We start from the raw sequence: 17596 nt of genomic DNA, 5'->3' as shown, positions 1-17596 counted from the left end.
ACATTTATTTTATGAAGACAACAACAGTAAACCTTAATAGAAAATGACGTGTTCTCCTTTTAAGATTTTCTTAACAAAAAAATAAAAAGAAAAAAAAGAAAAAAAATTTTTTTTTTTTTTTTTTGCTACAATTTTAATAAATTTTTGTATTCATCGCTTAAAAGTGAAAGTTATGCTGATATTGTTGTTCCCTTTGTAACAGACAGCAATAAATATCAAATAATCTACAGAATCTTTCCTTACAATACAATATCAATGGTTCTTGTGAATGCGACGGTCGGATATGCTGCTCATCATACAATTCAATTCCAAATACGTTTACATATAATAAACATCCAGAGATTAAATGTAAAAGTGATTGTGATTCGTTTACCGCAAAAAGAAGAACACGCTTAAAAATGATTTCGGAAATTTTTATTCATTTCCCTTAAGAATATTTTTTTTATACGATTCCGTGTAAAAAAGGAAAATGAGAAGAAAATGAATTTCCATTGTACACCGTTCATATATCGGGAATTAATTCAAAATTAAAGGTATTCAAAATTCGTCTTTTATATATCTTCTTATTATACCCAGGACCGAAGGTTGGGCACAATATTAGTTTTGTCACAACCTTTATTAAAGGCTATTGATTGACATAAGCTTCTTTAGCCATGTCCATCAGTCTGTCCATTGAGTGTATGTCTCGTAGGAACAAGGGCTTGATGTAGAGACTTGAAATTGAACATTTATAATATTGTTGTTTTTGTTTGTTTTTTTTCTTTTTTTTTTTGCTTAAGTTCGCAGATCAAGTTTGTAAGGGAAAACGTAATTTAGCCTAAAGTTCGTTTATGAAATTAATTAATGAAAAAATTTAAAACTAATTTACAATTGACTGAAATCCGTAACAAACATTGACCTATCATTTCGTGAAAATATTCACGAGGGTCATGGCCAAGTTGAGCGATCATAATCTAGTACTTTTCTCGATTAGTGAATCCGTATTCCGTATCCATATTCGTCACGTGCAGGGTACGGATAATTCTCCTAAAGGCGAATACAGTGTTCTTACTTCTTTAATATATACATATATATGTATATGTATATACATATTTTTGTCCCCTAAAGGATATAATATTTTTTTTTTTTCTCATTTCTACGTTTTTTTGTGTTTTTTTTTTTTTCATTTTTAAAAGTAAAGGAAACGAGTGTTGGCATTTTATGACAACGTATAAAATTTATAGTTTTAAATTTTTATTTATTTATTTTTCCTTTTTTTTTATTTTTATTTAAAAAAGTAATAAAGAGAATTTTTTTTATTTGTTTTTTTTTTTCACATTATTTCAGTCATTATAAAATAAACCTTTAGTTATAAAAAGCACGTAAAAGCATAAATAAGCAAATATTGAAAAATATATCATTTATAAGATATCACGTCGCCTTTAAAGTAACAAAGGCCATGGATTAAGTTGCTTCCTAAAATTTCGAAAACACTTCCACTTTTGTGGTAATTCTGTGCCTTAAGTGAAAGATAAACAAGTTCTTTAGCTCGCGGGCTTAAGGGTAAATGCGATAGAGGATGGAAGAGGTCGTAGCTACCTTAAGTATGTTTTTAGTCGTTTTAGACGCTCATCCATTAGGCTGCGGCCTCTATCCCCATTCCTTTTCTCTTGTCGCGCTTGTTTTTGACGATTATCGTGTTACGTGTATAGGTGACATCCCCCGAGTGATGGGTCATATTAAAGAAAAACAACAAAAAACAAGAAACAGACCAAGAGTTATGTAATGTTACGTCGTAACGGTTTGAAAGAGGGAAGAAGGCTTTATGTATGCTCAGGTGGGGTTTTATTAACCATTACTCCTGCTATTATTCGCGAATAGGGCAGCAAGATGAGTGGAATTTTTCTCTCAATAGTCTGTTAGGAAGGGAGGAAAAGAAATGTTCATTTGCAAATTGCTTCTTAATGGAATAGAAGTTCACTTATAGGTTCGATTGTTGAGAGAACATTAGTGGGAAGCTGTAAAGTGTCTTTCGTATTTCTACGGCAATTAATAATAGATGGCGTTACTAAAATATGATATTTTGAAAACGTCTTGGCACCGTTTTCCCGCTTTCACAATCGAGTAAACTTGACGGCTGTCGATGCCACGACTAGTCGGCTTACAGTTTCCGGTAGATGAAGTATGCATTTTTAGCCCCTACGCCACAGGATATGCTAAGCATGTACGGACGTATGTAGCACACACCCGACCGAGAAAATGATTCTCAATCGATCTAAGCTTGTCTGTTCATCTGTCCGCCTATGCATGTATATTTATGTTCAACCTACAGATCGAAACTTTTGAGATATTTTGGTGAAATTTGCCACACCGACGTGCTTGAGCCACAAACGAGCGCTGCTGAAAATCATTCGTATCGGCGCACTTTTCCACCAGCCCCGTATAACATTTTACTTTGAAAAATCGTTATATGGAAACATTTGCACAATTTTTCGACAAAACTCGCTGAGTAATAATACTTCGACCGTTCAAATCGGTATGAATTGCATAGTTCCGCTGAGGTAATATTTGAAGTCGCCTCTTATATAACCAGTCCCACGAAAACTGAATATTTATATGATGAAAAGGTCTTATTTTCATATTGAAAATTCCTTCATAATAGTAGATTGACAAAGAAGTCGACCTTGCCGAATCTGGGCTTTGTTGGTCGGTTTGTTGGTTATTGCCGCATATGAGGATTCTTGGGGAATATAAACAATTATGATAAAAATTTTTTGTTCATGATAGTAATTTAATAAAAGAATTGAAGAAGAATTATGGTAACCCTATGAAGATATATTACAACTGTAAGTAAAAATGTTTGCAGACCTGACATTAACAAATAAATCCAGTCGTGTTCGTACAAACAGCGGAACACAAAAGTGAAAGTTAGATGATTTTGTTTTGCGGAGGAAACACACATCTTTCTAGTTGTGTATCGCTTTAATAGATGGCGTTATTCTTAAATTTCTTTAAATGAAATTCGACTATTTTTTTGGCATACTCTGTAAATACATATTTTCGATGCCTCTTATACCCTACACCACTAGCGCTAAACGGGTATATTAACTTTGTGTGTACGTATGTAACAGCCAAAATAGGTTAAGATAGACTCGCTTTACCGATCCATTATACCGATCGTTTCAGCATCATATCTTGAATTAATGTAAGCTTATCTGTCCAGATTTTTTTTTCTGTGCTCAATCTTCAGACGGCAATTTTTGAGATATTCGAATAGAATTTGGTAGACTGATGTGTTTTGGGCCAGAGACGAACGCTACCGAAAATTGTTGGCATCGGACGATTTTTTCGACCACTCTCCCACTGTCGCCTTATTTTAAAAAGTCGTTATATAATGCATAAACATAGGGTGATGTATATAATGGTGGGGCGTGGCTTGTATTATAATTCTACATAAAAGTGCACTTTTTCCGATGCCTTCTTATATATTATTATTTCGATTCTATTCATCACCCTACTATTTTTATTATTATTTGATTTTATATATATATATATATATATATCTACGCTTATCGCATAGTAATATTTTTCTTTCCATTCGTTTTTTTTTTTTTCTGAAATTTTCAAACATATTGCGTTTTCTTTCTTTTAGGATCTCTGATCATATATCAACATGTTGCCGCAACAATATTGCTTAAGATGGAAATATCATCACAGCAATTTACAAACGATGTTTTCCCAATTATTGGATCGCGGTTGCTTCTGCGATGTTACTCTCGCCTGCGAGGGGCAGTTGATACGAGCGCATCGTGTTGTATTATGTGCTTGCAGTACATTTTTCGATACGATATTAACGAATTACGCGAGTGATCGAGATCCGATTATCATAATGAAAGATGTAACATTTGCTGACATCAAATGTTTGATTGAGTTCATGTATAAAGGTGAAATAAATGTGGAACACGTAAGTGAAATATATTTAAGCAAAGAACAAGCATCGAGTAATAATCAAGTAAAGTTTGGTAAAGATAAATAGATATATAGATAGATAGATAGATAGATAGATAGATAGATAAATAGCTGGATTCTTTGGAAAAGGCGAAAAAGTATTGAGCCATAAAAATAATTTGTTCATATTCGTTTAATAATAATGAAAATGATTCAACTCTTATCGATGGGCATAGGGAATAAGTTAAACTAGGAATGTGTAACTCTTCCATTGATTGTGCGGATTGCTCGACTGCACAAATTTATTTAACTTATTTAACTTAAACTTTTGTTTTGCTAAGAAAATTTTATCAATCTTAGGCAAACTTAGCTTCATTGCTTAAGACAGCTGACGATCTCAAAATAAAGGGCTTGGCGGAGGTAACTTGGCGCGATGAAGATGATATACCACCGCCACCACCCACTCCGCATACAGAATTTCATTCACCGTCAACGCAAAGAGCGCACACAAATGCTTACGATTATACAACAACAGCTCATCATCATCATAATAATAATAATAATAATAATAATAATAATAACAATAATAATAATAACAATAATCATCATCATCATCATCATTATGAGACGCAGCAACGTTCACAAACTCCCGAGCCGGAGACAAGTGAACAAAAAGCATCCACCTCTCCGAAACATAATAATCCCGAGATAGCTTGTCAACGCATGCCTACTTTAACGCCCATACCGAATGCCGGAGTATCTATTGTCACAGCTGGCAATTCACCTGTTGATACTTATATGGGACCAAAACGTAAAAGAGGACGACCACCATTAGATGATGCTTACGATGTCTTCAATGTGTGAGTTTCGTTTGGTTTTTGATATTAAAACAAAAAAAAAAAAAAAAACAAAAAAACAAAAAAAATCATTTTTTATTTCATTATTTTAGCCGTAAATTATCGCAACAATATGCGGATAATAGTGACACGCAGCCCCCGTTCGCGGAAAATTCTCAATTTACGGACGATCATGCCGCAGCTGTTTCACATAATTCACGCGGCTCTTCACCTATTACGGCAGCAACTGCAGCCTATCAGCAGCATATACAAAAACAACGTTTACGTCAAAAATCTTTACGCTCTCAAGACGATCATCTGGATGATGCTGACAACGAGTCCGAATGGATTAACAGCAATTTGGATGTAAGTGAAAATGAGCATAAAATAACAATTGATCATGATATTGATCAAGAAGAAGAGGAAGAAGTAGCACAAGACTTGAAAATAACTCCCGATATTAAGGAGGAGGAGGCCAAACGTAAAGAAGAGTCGCGCATTAAGGAGAAAACACCCGAACGACAAAAACCGAAGGCAGTTAAGCGTAAAAATTCCAAAGAGGAGAACTCCTTCGCTTTGGACAAGAATGAGTTACGCAAAAAATATGAACAATTGGATCGAGGGGAACGCGAAGAATCGTCGTCAGCGGTTCAGCCGGTGCCGCAGACCGTCGAAGAAATGGAAACTAATCAAAATAAAACCAATCAAGATAAAAACGCCATAACAAATGGCGAAAATGCTAAACATTCCTCGAACAAAAATACTATTAGCGCATCAACACCGACCTCGTCGTCGTCGTCGTCATCGCCGCCGTCTTCTTCAAGCGCAGCGACACAAAAATCTTCGGGACATAATCACAGTCGCCAGGCATCGCCCAGTGCCACGGCTACAAGTTCTTTGCATCATTCCCATCACTACGGCAAATATGTACCCGATGGGTATTTAATTAACGAGCATGGTATCTTAATGACCCATGATTTCGTTCACGCACCCACAGCAGCTATACCCACATCTTCAGCAGTTACTGCGTCGAACGGCCATCATATCGAAGACTATGCCGACATCAAAATGGAGGAATTCAATGAGACCGATTTGCGCTTAACCAGTGAAGAAATGTCCCAATGGCAGGATGTTATTAAAATGGATGATTATCTAGCCAAAGGTCGTAGACCTCAATTCTGGGAAGAGCCTTTCACCAGGAGGGTAAGTTAGTGTTTTTTTTTTTTTTTTTGAATTATGTTTGTTAGGTAATCAAATTTTCTTCGAAGCATGGCCGCTTGTGTCACACACAAGAATAAAGGAAAAAAAAGCTGACACGCGTGACTCAATAAAAGAGGAAAAATTCTTGACGAGTATAAGTGTAAAAAAAAGACCAAAACTGCTCCTGGCTAATGCCATTTCGTCTCGTCTGTGTGTCCGTCCATAGACTTGGTGGCCGTTTTGCGGGCAAAACAGTGAGATAGAAAATTGAAATTTATCAGTTACTGACCGCTGATCAGGTTTAAAAATGGGCGTAATACGTCCACAATAGGCAAAAGACTTGAACTTGCTTAGTTACTTAGCTTAAAAATTGATCTCAATATTTATTACGCTTATCGTATTCCCTCATGCGGTAAAAGAGTCTGATCTACACATAGAACCCTTTCATGCTCGGATATTGAAGGTTAGTAAGACAACTTTTTATACGCAAGATAAATACATATATAGTTATGCTTTGTCCATTTTGGACGCAGGTCAGACAAAGGGCAGGTTGACAGCAGGCACAAATTGTTCCTGTTCCCTCGCGCATAAAATATTTTGAAAATTTTGATTTTCTCAGCCGATCTTGTCACACTCTATTTTCAAACTTGATCTCGTTATCTATCGAGCTAACTCGATAGCGTTATTTTGTTATATATATTTACAGAAACACACACCAATGTTATCGCAAATATTCCATTGTAAATATAACGAACGCGCGGGACGGACAGCTCGATACGAACGAGTATCAGCCAGTCAAAAAGCGATCCGGTAGTTTTTGTCTTTCTACTAACTTGATAACTTGATAACGTAAAGTGACCCTTGGTTTTTCAAATTCGCTTACAACCGCCACAGATAGATGGAGAGACTGTTCGAAACCAATTAGTTCGGAGGATGGGTTTATTTTTGTAAGATTTGTCATGAAGCGCGTTACCCTAGATCTCAGCAATTAAATATTCCTCATGGGTTGAGTAAATAAGAAATTTTTTCTTTATTTTATTTATTTATTTATTTTTTTTTTTGCAACATTTACCTTTAGTTAAAATTTATTTTCAAAATTTCGATGCCTTTCGTACGGATTTCAAAGTCCTCGTTTGTGACCACGTCCTCACAATGACCATGTCTCTCTCTCCCTATCTCTTTCTCTTTCTCTCTCTCTCTCTCTCTCTCTCTCTCTCCCTCTCTCTCTCTCTCTCTCTCTCTCTCGCTATCTCTTTGCCTCTATGCATAGTTGCATTTCGGTTTTACATATATTTTCTAATATTTGTTATTAAATTATATTTAATAGGTACTTGATGCCATAAAAAATAAAAGACTTGAGATGAAGAAAGCAGCTCGTATTTTAGGAGTATCTTACGGTACTCTTTATGGGCGTTATCGTGAAACCTACGGCTGTTTAAAACATCCATACAAGTACGCTTTCAATTTCAATGAATTTAACAATCGAATTATTGATTAACTTAATATTTGCAGTAGTTCATCGGTAAGGAATTCACAAGTAGCTTTGGCGGTGCCACCACGATTTGATATAGTTTGGCCTTCAGCTAAGCCAGGGCAAATTGGTAAAGTATTAAAAAAAAAAAAAAAAAAAAAACCAATAATAATAATAATAATAAAATTTTTCTTATTTTATAGATATCGGCAAGTTACGACCTAAAGATTTAAGCGAACTTTGGACACGACCGCAAATATGAAAGAAACTTATACCATCAACGCTTTTAAAATTGAAAACCAGGCAACCTTTGTAAATATTAAACGTATTTTTAAATGTGAAACTTATTATATAAGTATATATTTTAGTTGTACTGTTTATTAACAGTAATGCTTCTTAAGTTTAATTTTAAATTTATGAATTAGTAAAATTTTGTTAAAAAAAAAAGAAAAGAAAAAGAAAACAAACCAACAAACAAACAAATAAATTGATTAAGAGAAAATACAAAAGTTTTTGTGTGAGGCTAACTTTAAGTATCAATTTTATCCCATTTACCAATTTAAAGAAAATTCTTAAAGAATAAACTTATCTCCATAGCGCATTTGAATTATTTAAATGAAAACTTTATGTGTATAGACTATTAAAAACTTATTAGTTATTATAAATGGTAAAAATTAATTAAAAAACAACTATCTAAATCTATCATAAGTATAATAATGTTAGGTGAGCCCATAGAATGTATTAAAAATTTAATGAGAAAATCTATTTAAATCAATAAATGTACTTAAAATGTACTTATCATATATTGAAATAAATGACACTTTGTTTGTAATCTTTCAAATGTCAGTTAGATTTCTTATGAACGCCATCTATTATAATAAAAATCAAATATACGAGACAAATGTTGTTAATTTTTTTTTCACCATCCCTGTGTTAATAATTTGCTTAAATATCAATAGATGGTGCTTCTGCTTTGCTTTCGTGCTTTTTCTTTTCTGTAAAATTACAGATATGGCAATACTACCATATTATTATTTATTATAAAAATTTTTTCGCAACTGTTTATATACTTACATACATATAAAAAATCAAATCAAGATAAAAAACAAGAAGAATGCATTGCTTCAGTCGCATTAAACTAATATAGAAATTAAAATGTTTGATGTTTTCGAAAATATAAATAGCTATTAATTAATTTAACTTCATATTCTCTGTCTCGAAATTTACACAGTTTATGAAGATTAGAATACGGCAACACTGTTTATAATACAAAAAAGTGTACCAAATCAGTTATTGAAAGCTTCTGTTTTAATTTTTCATTACGTTTCTGGTTGTGAGAGGAACTTCATACTTGGCATCATTAATGTGCCATGTTGTTGGCATTGTTAGTGTAAAATTTGGTTTTACTCGTGTCCGAAAAAGAGTGAAGGAAATAGATGGAGAGAGGATGAGAGAGAGAGAGAGAGAGAGAGAGAATCACCACTTTTTAACAATTGCCTACACGAATATAAACTTGAACATTTTCTAGATTTTCTCCAGTTCTTTTCTCTCTTTTGTGTTGAAATGAGTAATGCGGTAAATGTGAAGCGCGCTTGATTTGTTGTGTGACCGTAAAGAAGTAATGTTATAAACAAGTTGTGTGTATAGTATATGTATTATGTTATATTGTTGTTGTTGGTTTCCCCTACGACATAAATTTCAAATTTAAAGTGAGTTTTAAAATGAAAAATTTAATACGAAAAACAAAACAAGCTGATCAATTATAATAACCACTAATAAGAATGACAGCAGATAAATAAGATATATTAGAAGAGAAAAAAAAAGGAAAATTAAGTCTAAATTTTTTTAAATATATAGAAAAACGAAAAACAAAAAAGCAAAAAAAAAATAAAAAATGATTGTCTTGCTATTTTTCTTGTTTTTATAAGAAGTTATCAATAAGAATGCTTTTTTTCTTCAAATAATTTGTAGCAGAAGGTTGTACATGTTTTGCGAATTTTTGAGAAGCGCGTGTGTATGTTTGTGCCATTTTCAATGTAACTAACTAGCTGTAAGTGGCTGTACGAACGAACGCCACTCTACTTTGCAACACCAATCAACAATAAACATGATAATAACATTTACGTGTTGGACTTAATGAACATTAGAAATGTTATAAACGTAAAAATCCGTCCGGAAGAAGAAAATATCAGTAATAAAGAAAAGCATGCAGGCATTAGGAGAAAAGGCAAAATAAAAAAATCATATAAAAAAATAATAGTTAATGTATGTTACTCTCTTTCATTGAAGCTTTGTCTTTGCCTGCAAAGTTTAACTCATTAATTTCTTTTCATCATCCATTATATGTAGTTATGTAGTTTTCAAATGAGACTCTTCAACGAATAAGTTAATGTTTGCTCACCTGAGCAAATTATTGTTATTCTCTTATTATAAATGCTCTTGTACATGAGTGTTTACTCAATGCACAAACTGTCTGTCTGTTTTTACTCCATATTCTGTAAAATTTCGTTATATTTGTTTTTTTTTTTTTTTCAATAATTATTTCATTGTTTAGGTAATAAAATTTTTTTATTTAATTGTTTTTCATATTATTTGTACTATCGATGAAGTTTATTGTGCAATTTCTCTCATAAAGATTTCTCTGCGTGTTTATGTTTTGCATTTTGCTTGAATGTGTAACAAATTGCATTGCATTGAGTGATGTCATCTTTGGTGTCATTGATGTTGTTGCTGTTGTTGTTGTTGCAAAGTATATATTACCAGCCAGGCCGACCGCTCACTACACTAAAAAAACGTTGAATCAAACGAAAAGGCATAAATAATGAATAAATATTTTTAAACCTTAAATCCGGCGAACATATCGTTTAACATTAAAAAGGTGAGTAAAAGTGCTTGTAACATTTTAAAAATTATATCGCAAATGCAATAGATATATGTTATATGTTTGGGTATTACTCACCCAATCGGACTTGTTGTTACATCCGTCATACATTCCAAGTGCAACAGATAATCTTTACTTATTCACTTCGTTTGTAACACTCAAACACTCCAAAAATGCATATACATATATGTATATATATATACGTTTTTTACCAGTGTAGGATTCGATTTGAGGGCTTACATAAAATGTTCGAAGCATATTTTCTCCAATTTTTATGCTCTACACCACTTGTAGTATAAGGATATCTTAAGCTTATGTGAACGTAAGAAACACCCGGATGGACTTGAAATAGCCTCAGTCATCTCTTATTATGCCGATAGATAAGTTTCTCTGTCCGTCTGTCTGTCTTATGTTTTACTTACATGTCGCGGTTTTGGAAATATTTTAATGAAATTCGATACAACGTCCGTCTGTCCGTCTTGTTTTTTTGTGTTCAAGCTGCAGCTCGTAATTTTCGAAATACTTTGATAAAACTCGATACGCCTACCTGCTTTGGCCCAAGAACGAACTCTATTGAAAATCGTTCGGATAGGATCACTTCTTCAACCGCTCCTCATATAAATCCTTATTTTGAAAAGTCGTTATACGAGTAACTGTACTTTCACTAAAATCGACAGCCATAGGAAATAAATTGTGATTAAAGGGTGCAAAAAAAAGAAAGAAAAGAAAAACAATAATTTTCTTCAAACACTAGTCCACAAGACCATTTAAAAGAACGATGAATTCATTCGTTTTTTGAGAGATCGCATCAACCGATCTCATTAGTAGGGTTTTAAAAAAAAGGCGAAGTAGATTTAAAGTACTAATGCAGATATTGTCCTTCTCTCTCAAATTTTAAAATTCATATAGATGATCATATCATGACTCTCCGTTCGGTTTCGATGCCGGTTAATGGTCGCAAAAATTAATTAATAAATAACTTAAGCGTCGTATTTTTGTGTGCTGGACCATTTATGGTATGCACTGTCCCGAAGATAGATGGATATAGATACATCTGTCGTTATATTGCTCGGTGCGAAATAATTTTCTTAATCGATCTATGCTTGTCAGTCCGTTTGTCCGCCTTGTATTCTTGCGTTTAACCTATAGATCGCAGATTTTGAGATGTTTTGATGAAATTTACTAAGCTAATGTCTTTTTGCCCAAGGACGAATGTTATAAGAATTGGTTCACGTAGGCGCATGCACTTCTAAGCGCGTCCTCTATAACGCCTTATTTCGAGAAGTCGTTATATGTAAGTAGGGTGATAAAGGATACTTAGTGGTGAGAGGATACTTACAAGATCGATCATCAAATGGTCGACATAATTTCACCTAGTATATGCCTTGTTGCCCTTGTTACTAAAGGCACACTCTTTTTCCGCGAGCAGGATTTAAAACATGCGTCCATCTGAAACAAATCAATTAAGTATGCTGTAGTACAATTACTTAACGACTTTGTACATAGACAAACATCAGGCGGATGGACGGACAGACATACGCAAACCCATTTAGAAAATAATTCTAAATCGACCCATGTGACACATTCAACAATTAAGTATGCCAAAGTAGTAATACTTAGTCGAACAGACGGACAGGCTTAGTTAAATTGATTTGGAAAATGATTCCGAATCGATCGGTGTAATAGCAGGTGGGCCTATCTAAACTCTTTCTTAATAGACAAAAAAAAAAAAGGAGGAAAATCGAAAGTGTATTAAATATTCTAAAAAATGTTGAGCCTTCAATTTATCAATCATTTGCGATGATTCCATCATCTGCGATTAATGAACTAGGGCCGTTTTCTAGTACAAGGCTCAATAGTTATTCAACTATTTGATGTGTTCCTTATAGAGTGTTTGATACGTGGTTTTCAGTGTTACAAAATAAGAGGAAAGAACAAGCGATAATAAAAGGCTTACTTCCCCCGTGCTAGTCCTTCGGATGACGACGTTATTGTTTGCTTATGACTAGGGAAAACTTAAACAAGTTTACTTACAAGTGCTTTTATCTTACATTTGAAGAAGTCTTCCTTTTCTTGTCAATTGTCATTTACCTTTAACATGGATTAGTTAGATGCGTAAGCGTCTCAAGTTTGCTATATATTTGGGCTACTCTTTCTTCATCGATGATGTGGGTTAGGAAGAAGTCAAGAAGATGGCAATGAATTTTATTTTTCCAGACCTCTTGACTTTCCTAAACATATTTTGCTTTCTCTGCTTTCTTCAGTAATTGATTTTTAATAACTTGGCTTATAAGATCCCTTAAAACTTATTTCCATTGTATCGGATCTTAAAAGTCACATTATCGATCTATTTGTAACATCGTCGAATTTCGATATAAGATTGCACTTGTATGCGCAGATGAGGAATTTGTATCAAGAAGCAATGAGTCTAGGAAAGAAATTCTTAGTATATCTAATAAGTCTCGTTCGCTACATATATATTATCAGAGAGCTGAAACGTGAATCCTGCACCAGGGATTAAGAGGATCGACAAGTCGAGAGTCGACATAGTGCGAAATTGAATTAGCCGTCACCGTGTCGCCGTGTCGCCGTGTTCTAAGCGCAGGCATAAGGAATGCTATGGGCTAGAGGATAGGATGAATAAAATCGTGACTTCTCTCTCCGAAAGTATTATCTTTCAACTTTACGGAACGGTTCACATTCTTCTTTTGAAAGGCATACCATTTATCGAACATAGACAGAGATTGAGTTCTACGAAAAAAAAAAAAAAATAAGATATCGCTGTTGACGCATTACGATAGTTAAAGCGCAAAGAACTCTGATGCCGGTTCTGGACGATCCAATAACGGCGATGATAAAGGTGAGTATTCATCACAGTCCGCAATTTAGATGAACGTTCAACGTATTATGAATCGTTCGCACCAAACGAAAACGTTACTGTCAAAGGCTAGCATCCGCAATTAATGCAATTAAGCCGCCGGCGTAATCGCAATGTCGTGACTTTTTCACGACATCGGCTCTGATGTCTTTTAAAAGTTGAAAGCACTAAAGTGGAACCTTTTACGATTTCCGCTATATTCACCTGACGTTACGAATTCCAATCAACAATGACTTCATGCGTTAACTTATTTTTTATTCGGGGACGGTTTGCGCTCATTTGCCAAGGCTCAAAAGGAAGGCTCTTTAGGAAAACATGCAAAAAAAAACCGTGTACAAAAATACATGCGACATGGCAAATTTGGGAATATGTTCTACAACTTTAAAACATCGTGCAAAATCAACTGAAAATTGTAAATATTTTCCCAAGAAACCGTGTAAAAAAAAATGGTAATGACATCCATATTACAGTGAAAATTCAATCTATAAGTACAACATAATAAAAATTTAGATTGGAATTAGGCATAAAAGTCAAGTTCGCAACTATCTATCGTTGCTTGATAACAAGCGTGTACGTTTATTAGACCACCGGAACTATCAATAACTGAACATCAAGTTTCACAACTTTATTGAAATTATTTGTTACGTTCTACGAACTGAATATTCGAACACAAAATAATTACTGGAATTCCAGTTGCTGTCCAGCGAGATAAGTAAAAAGGTGATCACAAAATTGGGGTATTTTCCGCGGTTGGCCAGTTCAGTAATAGTTCGAACAAAGTTCGAATTTAGAAATGTTTTCTCGAATTTGTACTAGAATAAGGAATTCGTGTAGAAAATTGTATATGTTGTTACCGGTGCCTCTTACGTGTTATATCGAAACCGGGTAAAAAAAGAATTAGTTGTATGTAATAGATTTGTACATATATATTTATAGTTTTTATATGCATGATATCAAACTGGGTGTAGCACTGGGCTATGCTTGCTGAGAGACTTTTGGTTATGCGATTAGTAAAACTTAGGAACTTAGTCCAAGAAGAACCAAATATTCAAGCCGGGAATTATATCTACAACTAATAAAAATTTAAATAAAAGTAAAAAAATTGCAAAAGAAAATGAAAAAAAAAATCAAATGCGGATATCGTCGGAAAATTTGATATAAATATTTGTTGAAGCTGCTGTTAACGTTCCGTGCGAGTGTGATTCCAGATGGCCATCTACTTAATAGCTTTATAAGCAAAAATTTTGCTAACTTGGAATTTTTTTTTGTTTCTGAATATTTGCAAACCGTAATCGGGTAAACATCGAAGATAATGTATGCATGGCAGAGGCTTTAAGAAAGGTTTAGTTTACTTTATCGGCAGAAAGAAAACAGAGAAGAGAAGAACATTTCATATAAAAATGATTTTTACTTCCTTGCAATCTGACAGGTGGTGGTATGAGTGGATATCTGTGAAGGTAACATTTCCACATTAAACAAGTTGCTGCCTCTCTCCGGTACTTTTTTTTTCTTTTTCTTTTGGCATTTTCTCCTACTCATAAAAATCAACCAAACAAATTTGTTTTGTGCTTTGCGTTAGGTGAAAACTCTTAGCCCCGAAGAAACAGGTTTTGTTAAGCGATTTACATTCTCTTACATTCTCTTCTGTCGCAACAGCTCTGCGTCTGTTGTGTGAGTGATTATGAAAAAGAGTGTTTTTCATCTGAATATGAGTGAAATTTCGAGTAAAATTTTTTTTTTTTCTTCTTCTAATTCTAAGGTGGGGTTTCTAGTTAATAATCAAATTGGAATATTAAAACGCACATATTCACGCACATTGCACAAAATGGAACGAAATAAAATAAGAAAAGAAGAAAAAAAAAAGCGAGCGTGAAATTGAATTGAATTTCAATTTCAGTTAAATTAATTTATTTATACAATTCGTTATTGTGCTCGTTTCAGTTCTATTGAAAATTCTCTTCATTACTGTAAAAGAAAAAAAATGTTTTTATTTTATCTCTCTTTGTCTGTTAAATACTCATCTGTTAAATGCTCATCAAACACGTTTTTATAACAAGAAAATGTTTCTTTTTTGTTTTTTTTTTGTTGTTTTTTTTAATATTAATTTTAAATTTAGCAACAAAAATTTGAAAGCTTCGTCACACATACTCTTGCATAGACATAAACATGCACATACACATACACACAGTCATATATGAATATATGAATTTTTATATACATGCATAAGCATACACAATTACATTTGCACTTACTACGCTTACGAACATAAACATCAATACCGATATTAAGTAGATTGTAACGCTGATGATAAATGTTTATTTATATAATATGATAATGGATTGGCGAAGCGGTTTTTTTTTTTTTTTTTTGCTGCTACGATTTTAAAAGAAATAATTCTTAATGTACATCCAAGCACACATACACACATACGCATGCAAGCACGCACGCACGCACGCACGCACGCAAGCGCACAAACATACTCAGGCTCTTAGGCACTTACTGCGTCAGTCTTTTGTGACAAAAGTCTCTGCAAGTTTAGATAGAAATTTAATAAGTGGGTATTAAACGAAACAAGTGGTTCGTACTTCACACCTATACGCGTACAGATATATTATCTGCATTTGTAAATATCACTACTTTTACTCGCAGTAAGTAAGTAAATATCGTGAACTTGTTATTTCCTTTTTTTTCGATTACTGTTTATTTATTTAAAAATAGCACTGAATATGCTATTAAAGTTAAAAAAAAAAAAAAAAAAAATTAAAAAAAAAAAATTAAAAAAAAAAAAAAACTTAAATAAATAAATAAATAAATTCATTACTCATATACAGTTTTTATTTGTACTGAAATGAAGCCAAGATCCGACTGCTGACATTAATGCATCGTACGCGTTGTACTACTCCGACCGTTCCACTTAACTAGTACCTAAAAATATCTATCCAAGATATATAAAGTATATCAGGGTAACATGTTAACACAGTTTGGCGATGTCTGGCCCGCCAATTGTCGTTTATTGAAATTTTTACATCGGCAAAGGTTAAGATGAAGGATTAAGTTGTGTCGCATGCATTCTACGCTTATATCTGCACAGGAAGTTTCAAAAACGATATGATTCGCTCATAGTGGGTTAAACGTTAATTTAAAAAAAAAAAAAAAAAAAAAACCGAAATCTATTTTCTATGCTTAGATATATGCAGCATCATTAACTCACAGTGGTTTACTACTTCGTACACACTTCACTTACTTAGAAACAAAAAAAAAGGAAAAAAAAAAATTAGAAGAAATGTTGGAAGTAAGAGAACAACCGACCAGATTCACTCGCACAAACATCGACGGATTGATATAATGCTCGTATATTGTAAACTCTCGGTCTGGTTAAGCAGGTTTTTGAAGCAAGCAGGGGAAGCATAACAATTTCTTAGACTTGAAAAGAGAAGAAATAATATTATAAGGGTCTCTTTGTTAATACCCTACACCACTTGTCGTGTAGGTTAAATTAAGAATATGCGGACATATGTAACACCCAGAAAGCCTTACAATCCTTACAAGCCTTTTGTTATATCGATCGATTCATCATTTTCCAAATCGATCTAAGTCTGCCGGTCGATGCCGGTCTGTTGTTTGTCCATGTTATTTACGTGTTCAAGCTGCAGGTCACAATGTTTGAGATATTTTCCATGAAATTTGGTATGCAGACGTGCTATGGCTCAAGGACAAACGCTCTCGAAAATAGTATGGATCGGTTCACTTTTCCGACCATTCCTCCTATAACGGCCTGTTTTCAAAACTCATTACATTGAATCAAATTTCCCGAGAAAAGTGACTAGGTAGTAATATATCGGCATTCTAAATTGGTGATATAAAAAGTTCGGACTGGCTGAGTCAATTCTTGGTCCCCCCTCTCATATAACGAAAGCTGAAATTCATCTGATAAAAAGGTCTAATTTTGAATGCTTCATAATGAATTTCAGATCGTAATAGTAGTTTACGATAAAGAAAATAACTGCATCAAATCTGGACCATATCGGCCTAGAAAGTCTACATTTCAATATGTTATGATGAAATTGAATCCATAATAGTAATTTGTGATAAAAAAACTAACTGTACTGAGTTTGCGTAACTCGTGTCTATTTTTGGATCCTACCCTTTTTTTTTCTTATGAAAATTTTTCTTTTATCAAAAGCGTAATATATTGTACTGCGTCACTGTGTTAATATTTTTTATTTATTTTATTTCTTTCGTTCCGTTCCGTACAATCTTCATCAGTCATAAGGAAAAAACTAAATAAAATTGAAATTGATCCAAGCATTTTTATTCTACCAATTTCTTAAAAGCGGACTCTCTCCGGAGATCCCTGAGTTTATATTCCGGCTAAGAAGCGCCGTTATATACGTTTTTTTTTT

The 17596-nt window shown here is 33.5% G+C and overlaps 2 protein-coding genes across 8 annotated transcripts in view; both read left to right on the top strand.

Moving 5' to 3' along the window:
* LOC119644808 (protein tramtrack, alpha isoform) overlaps positions 1 to 7920 on the top strand; it is a 73089-nt gene extending 65169 nt beyond the window's left edge. For 2 of the 4 annotated variants that reach the window (XM_038044549.1, XM_038044548.1), the window contains exons 2-7: positions 3632 to 3943; positions 4288 to 4787; positions 4877 to 5966; positions 7291 to 7415; positions 7476 to 7564; positions 7638 to 7919. In XM_038044549.1, the coding sequence (XP_037900477.1) occupies positions 3653 to 3943; positions 4288 to 4787; positions 4877 to 5966; positions 7291 to 7415; positions 7476 to 7564; positions 7638 to 7696 (2154 nt within the window). In that variant the 5' untranslated portion in view covers positions 3632 to 3652 and the 3' untranslated portion in view covers positions 7697 to 7919. Of the gene's footprint in view, positions 1 to 6; positions 534 to 3631; positions 3944 to 4287; positions 4788 to 4876; positions 5967 to 7290; positions 7416 to 7475; positions 7565 to 7637 lie in introns of those variants that run through there. The other 2 variants (XM_038044550.1, XM_038044547.1) reach the window with 2 other exon arrangements.
* Positions 7921 to 8968: 1048 nt separating this feature from the next.
* The window catches only part of LOC119645258 (neuroglian), a 138382-nt gene continuing 129754 nt past the window's right edge, over positions 8969 to 17596 (top strand). For 2 of the 4 annotated variants that reach the window (XM_038045388.1, XM_038045396.1), the window contains exon 1: positions 9406 to 10312. The gene's annotated coding sequence lies outside the window, so the exon portion shown is untranslated. Of the gene's footprint in view, positions 9144 to 9324; positions 10313 to 17596 lie in introns of those variants that run through there. The other 2 variants (XM_038045380.1, XM_038045372.1) reach the window with 2 other exon arrangements.

Source organism: Glossina fuscipes, unplaced genomic scaffold (genome assembly GCF_014805625.2).
Source record: "Glossina fuscipes isolate IAEA_lab_2018 unplaced genomic scaffold, Yale_Gfus_2 0, whole genome shotgun sequence".
Taxonomy (NCBI): domain Eukaryota; kingdom Metazoa; phylum Arthropoda; class Insecta; order Diptera; family Glossinidae; genus Glossina; species Glossina fuscipes.
The sequence above is the reverse complement of the archived record's forward strand: the minus strand, read 5'-3'. Positions and strand labels throughout refer to the sequence as shown.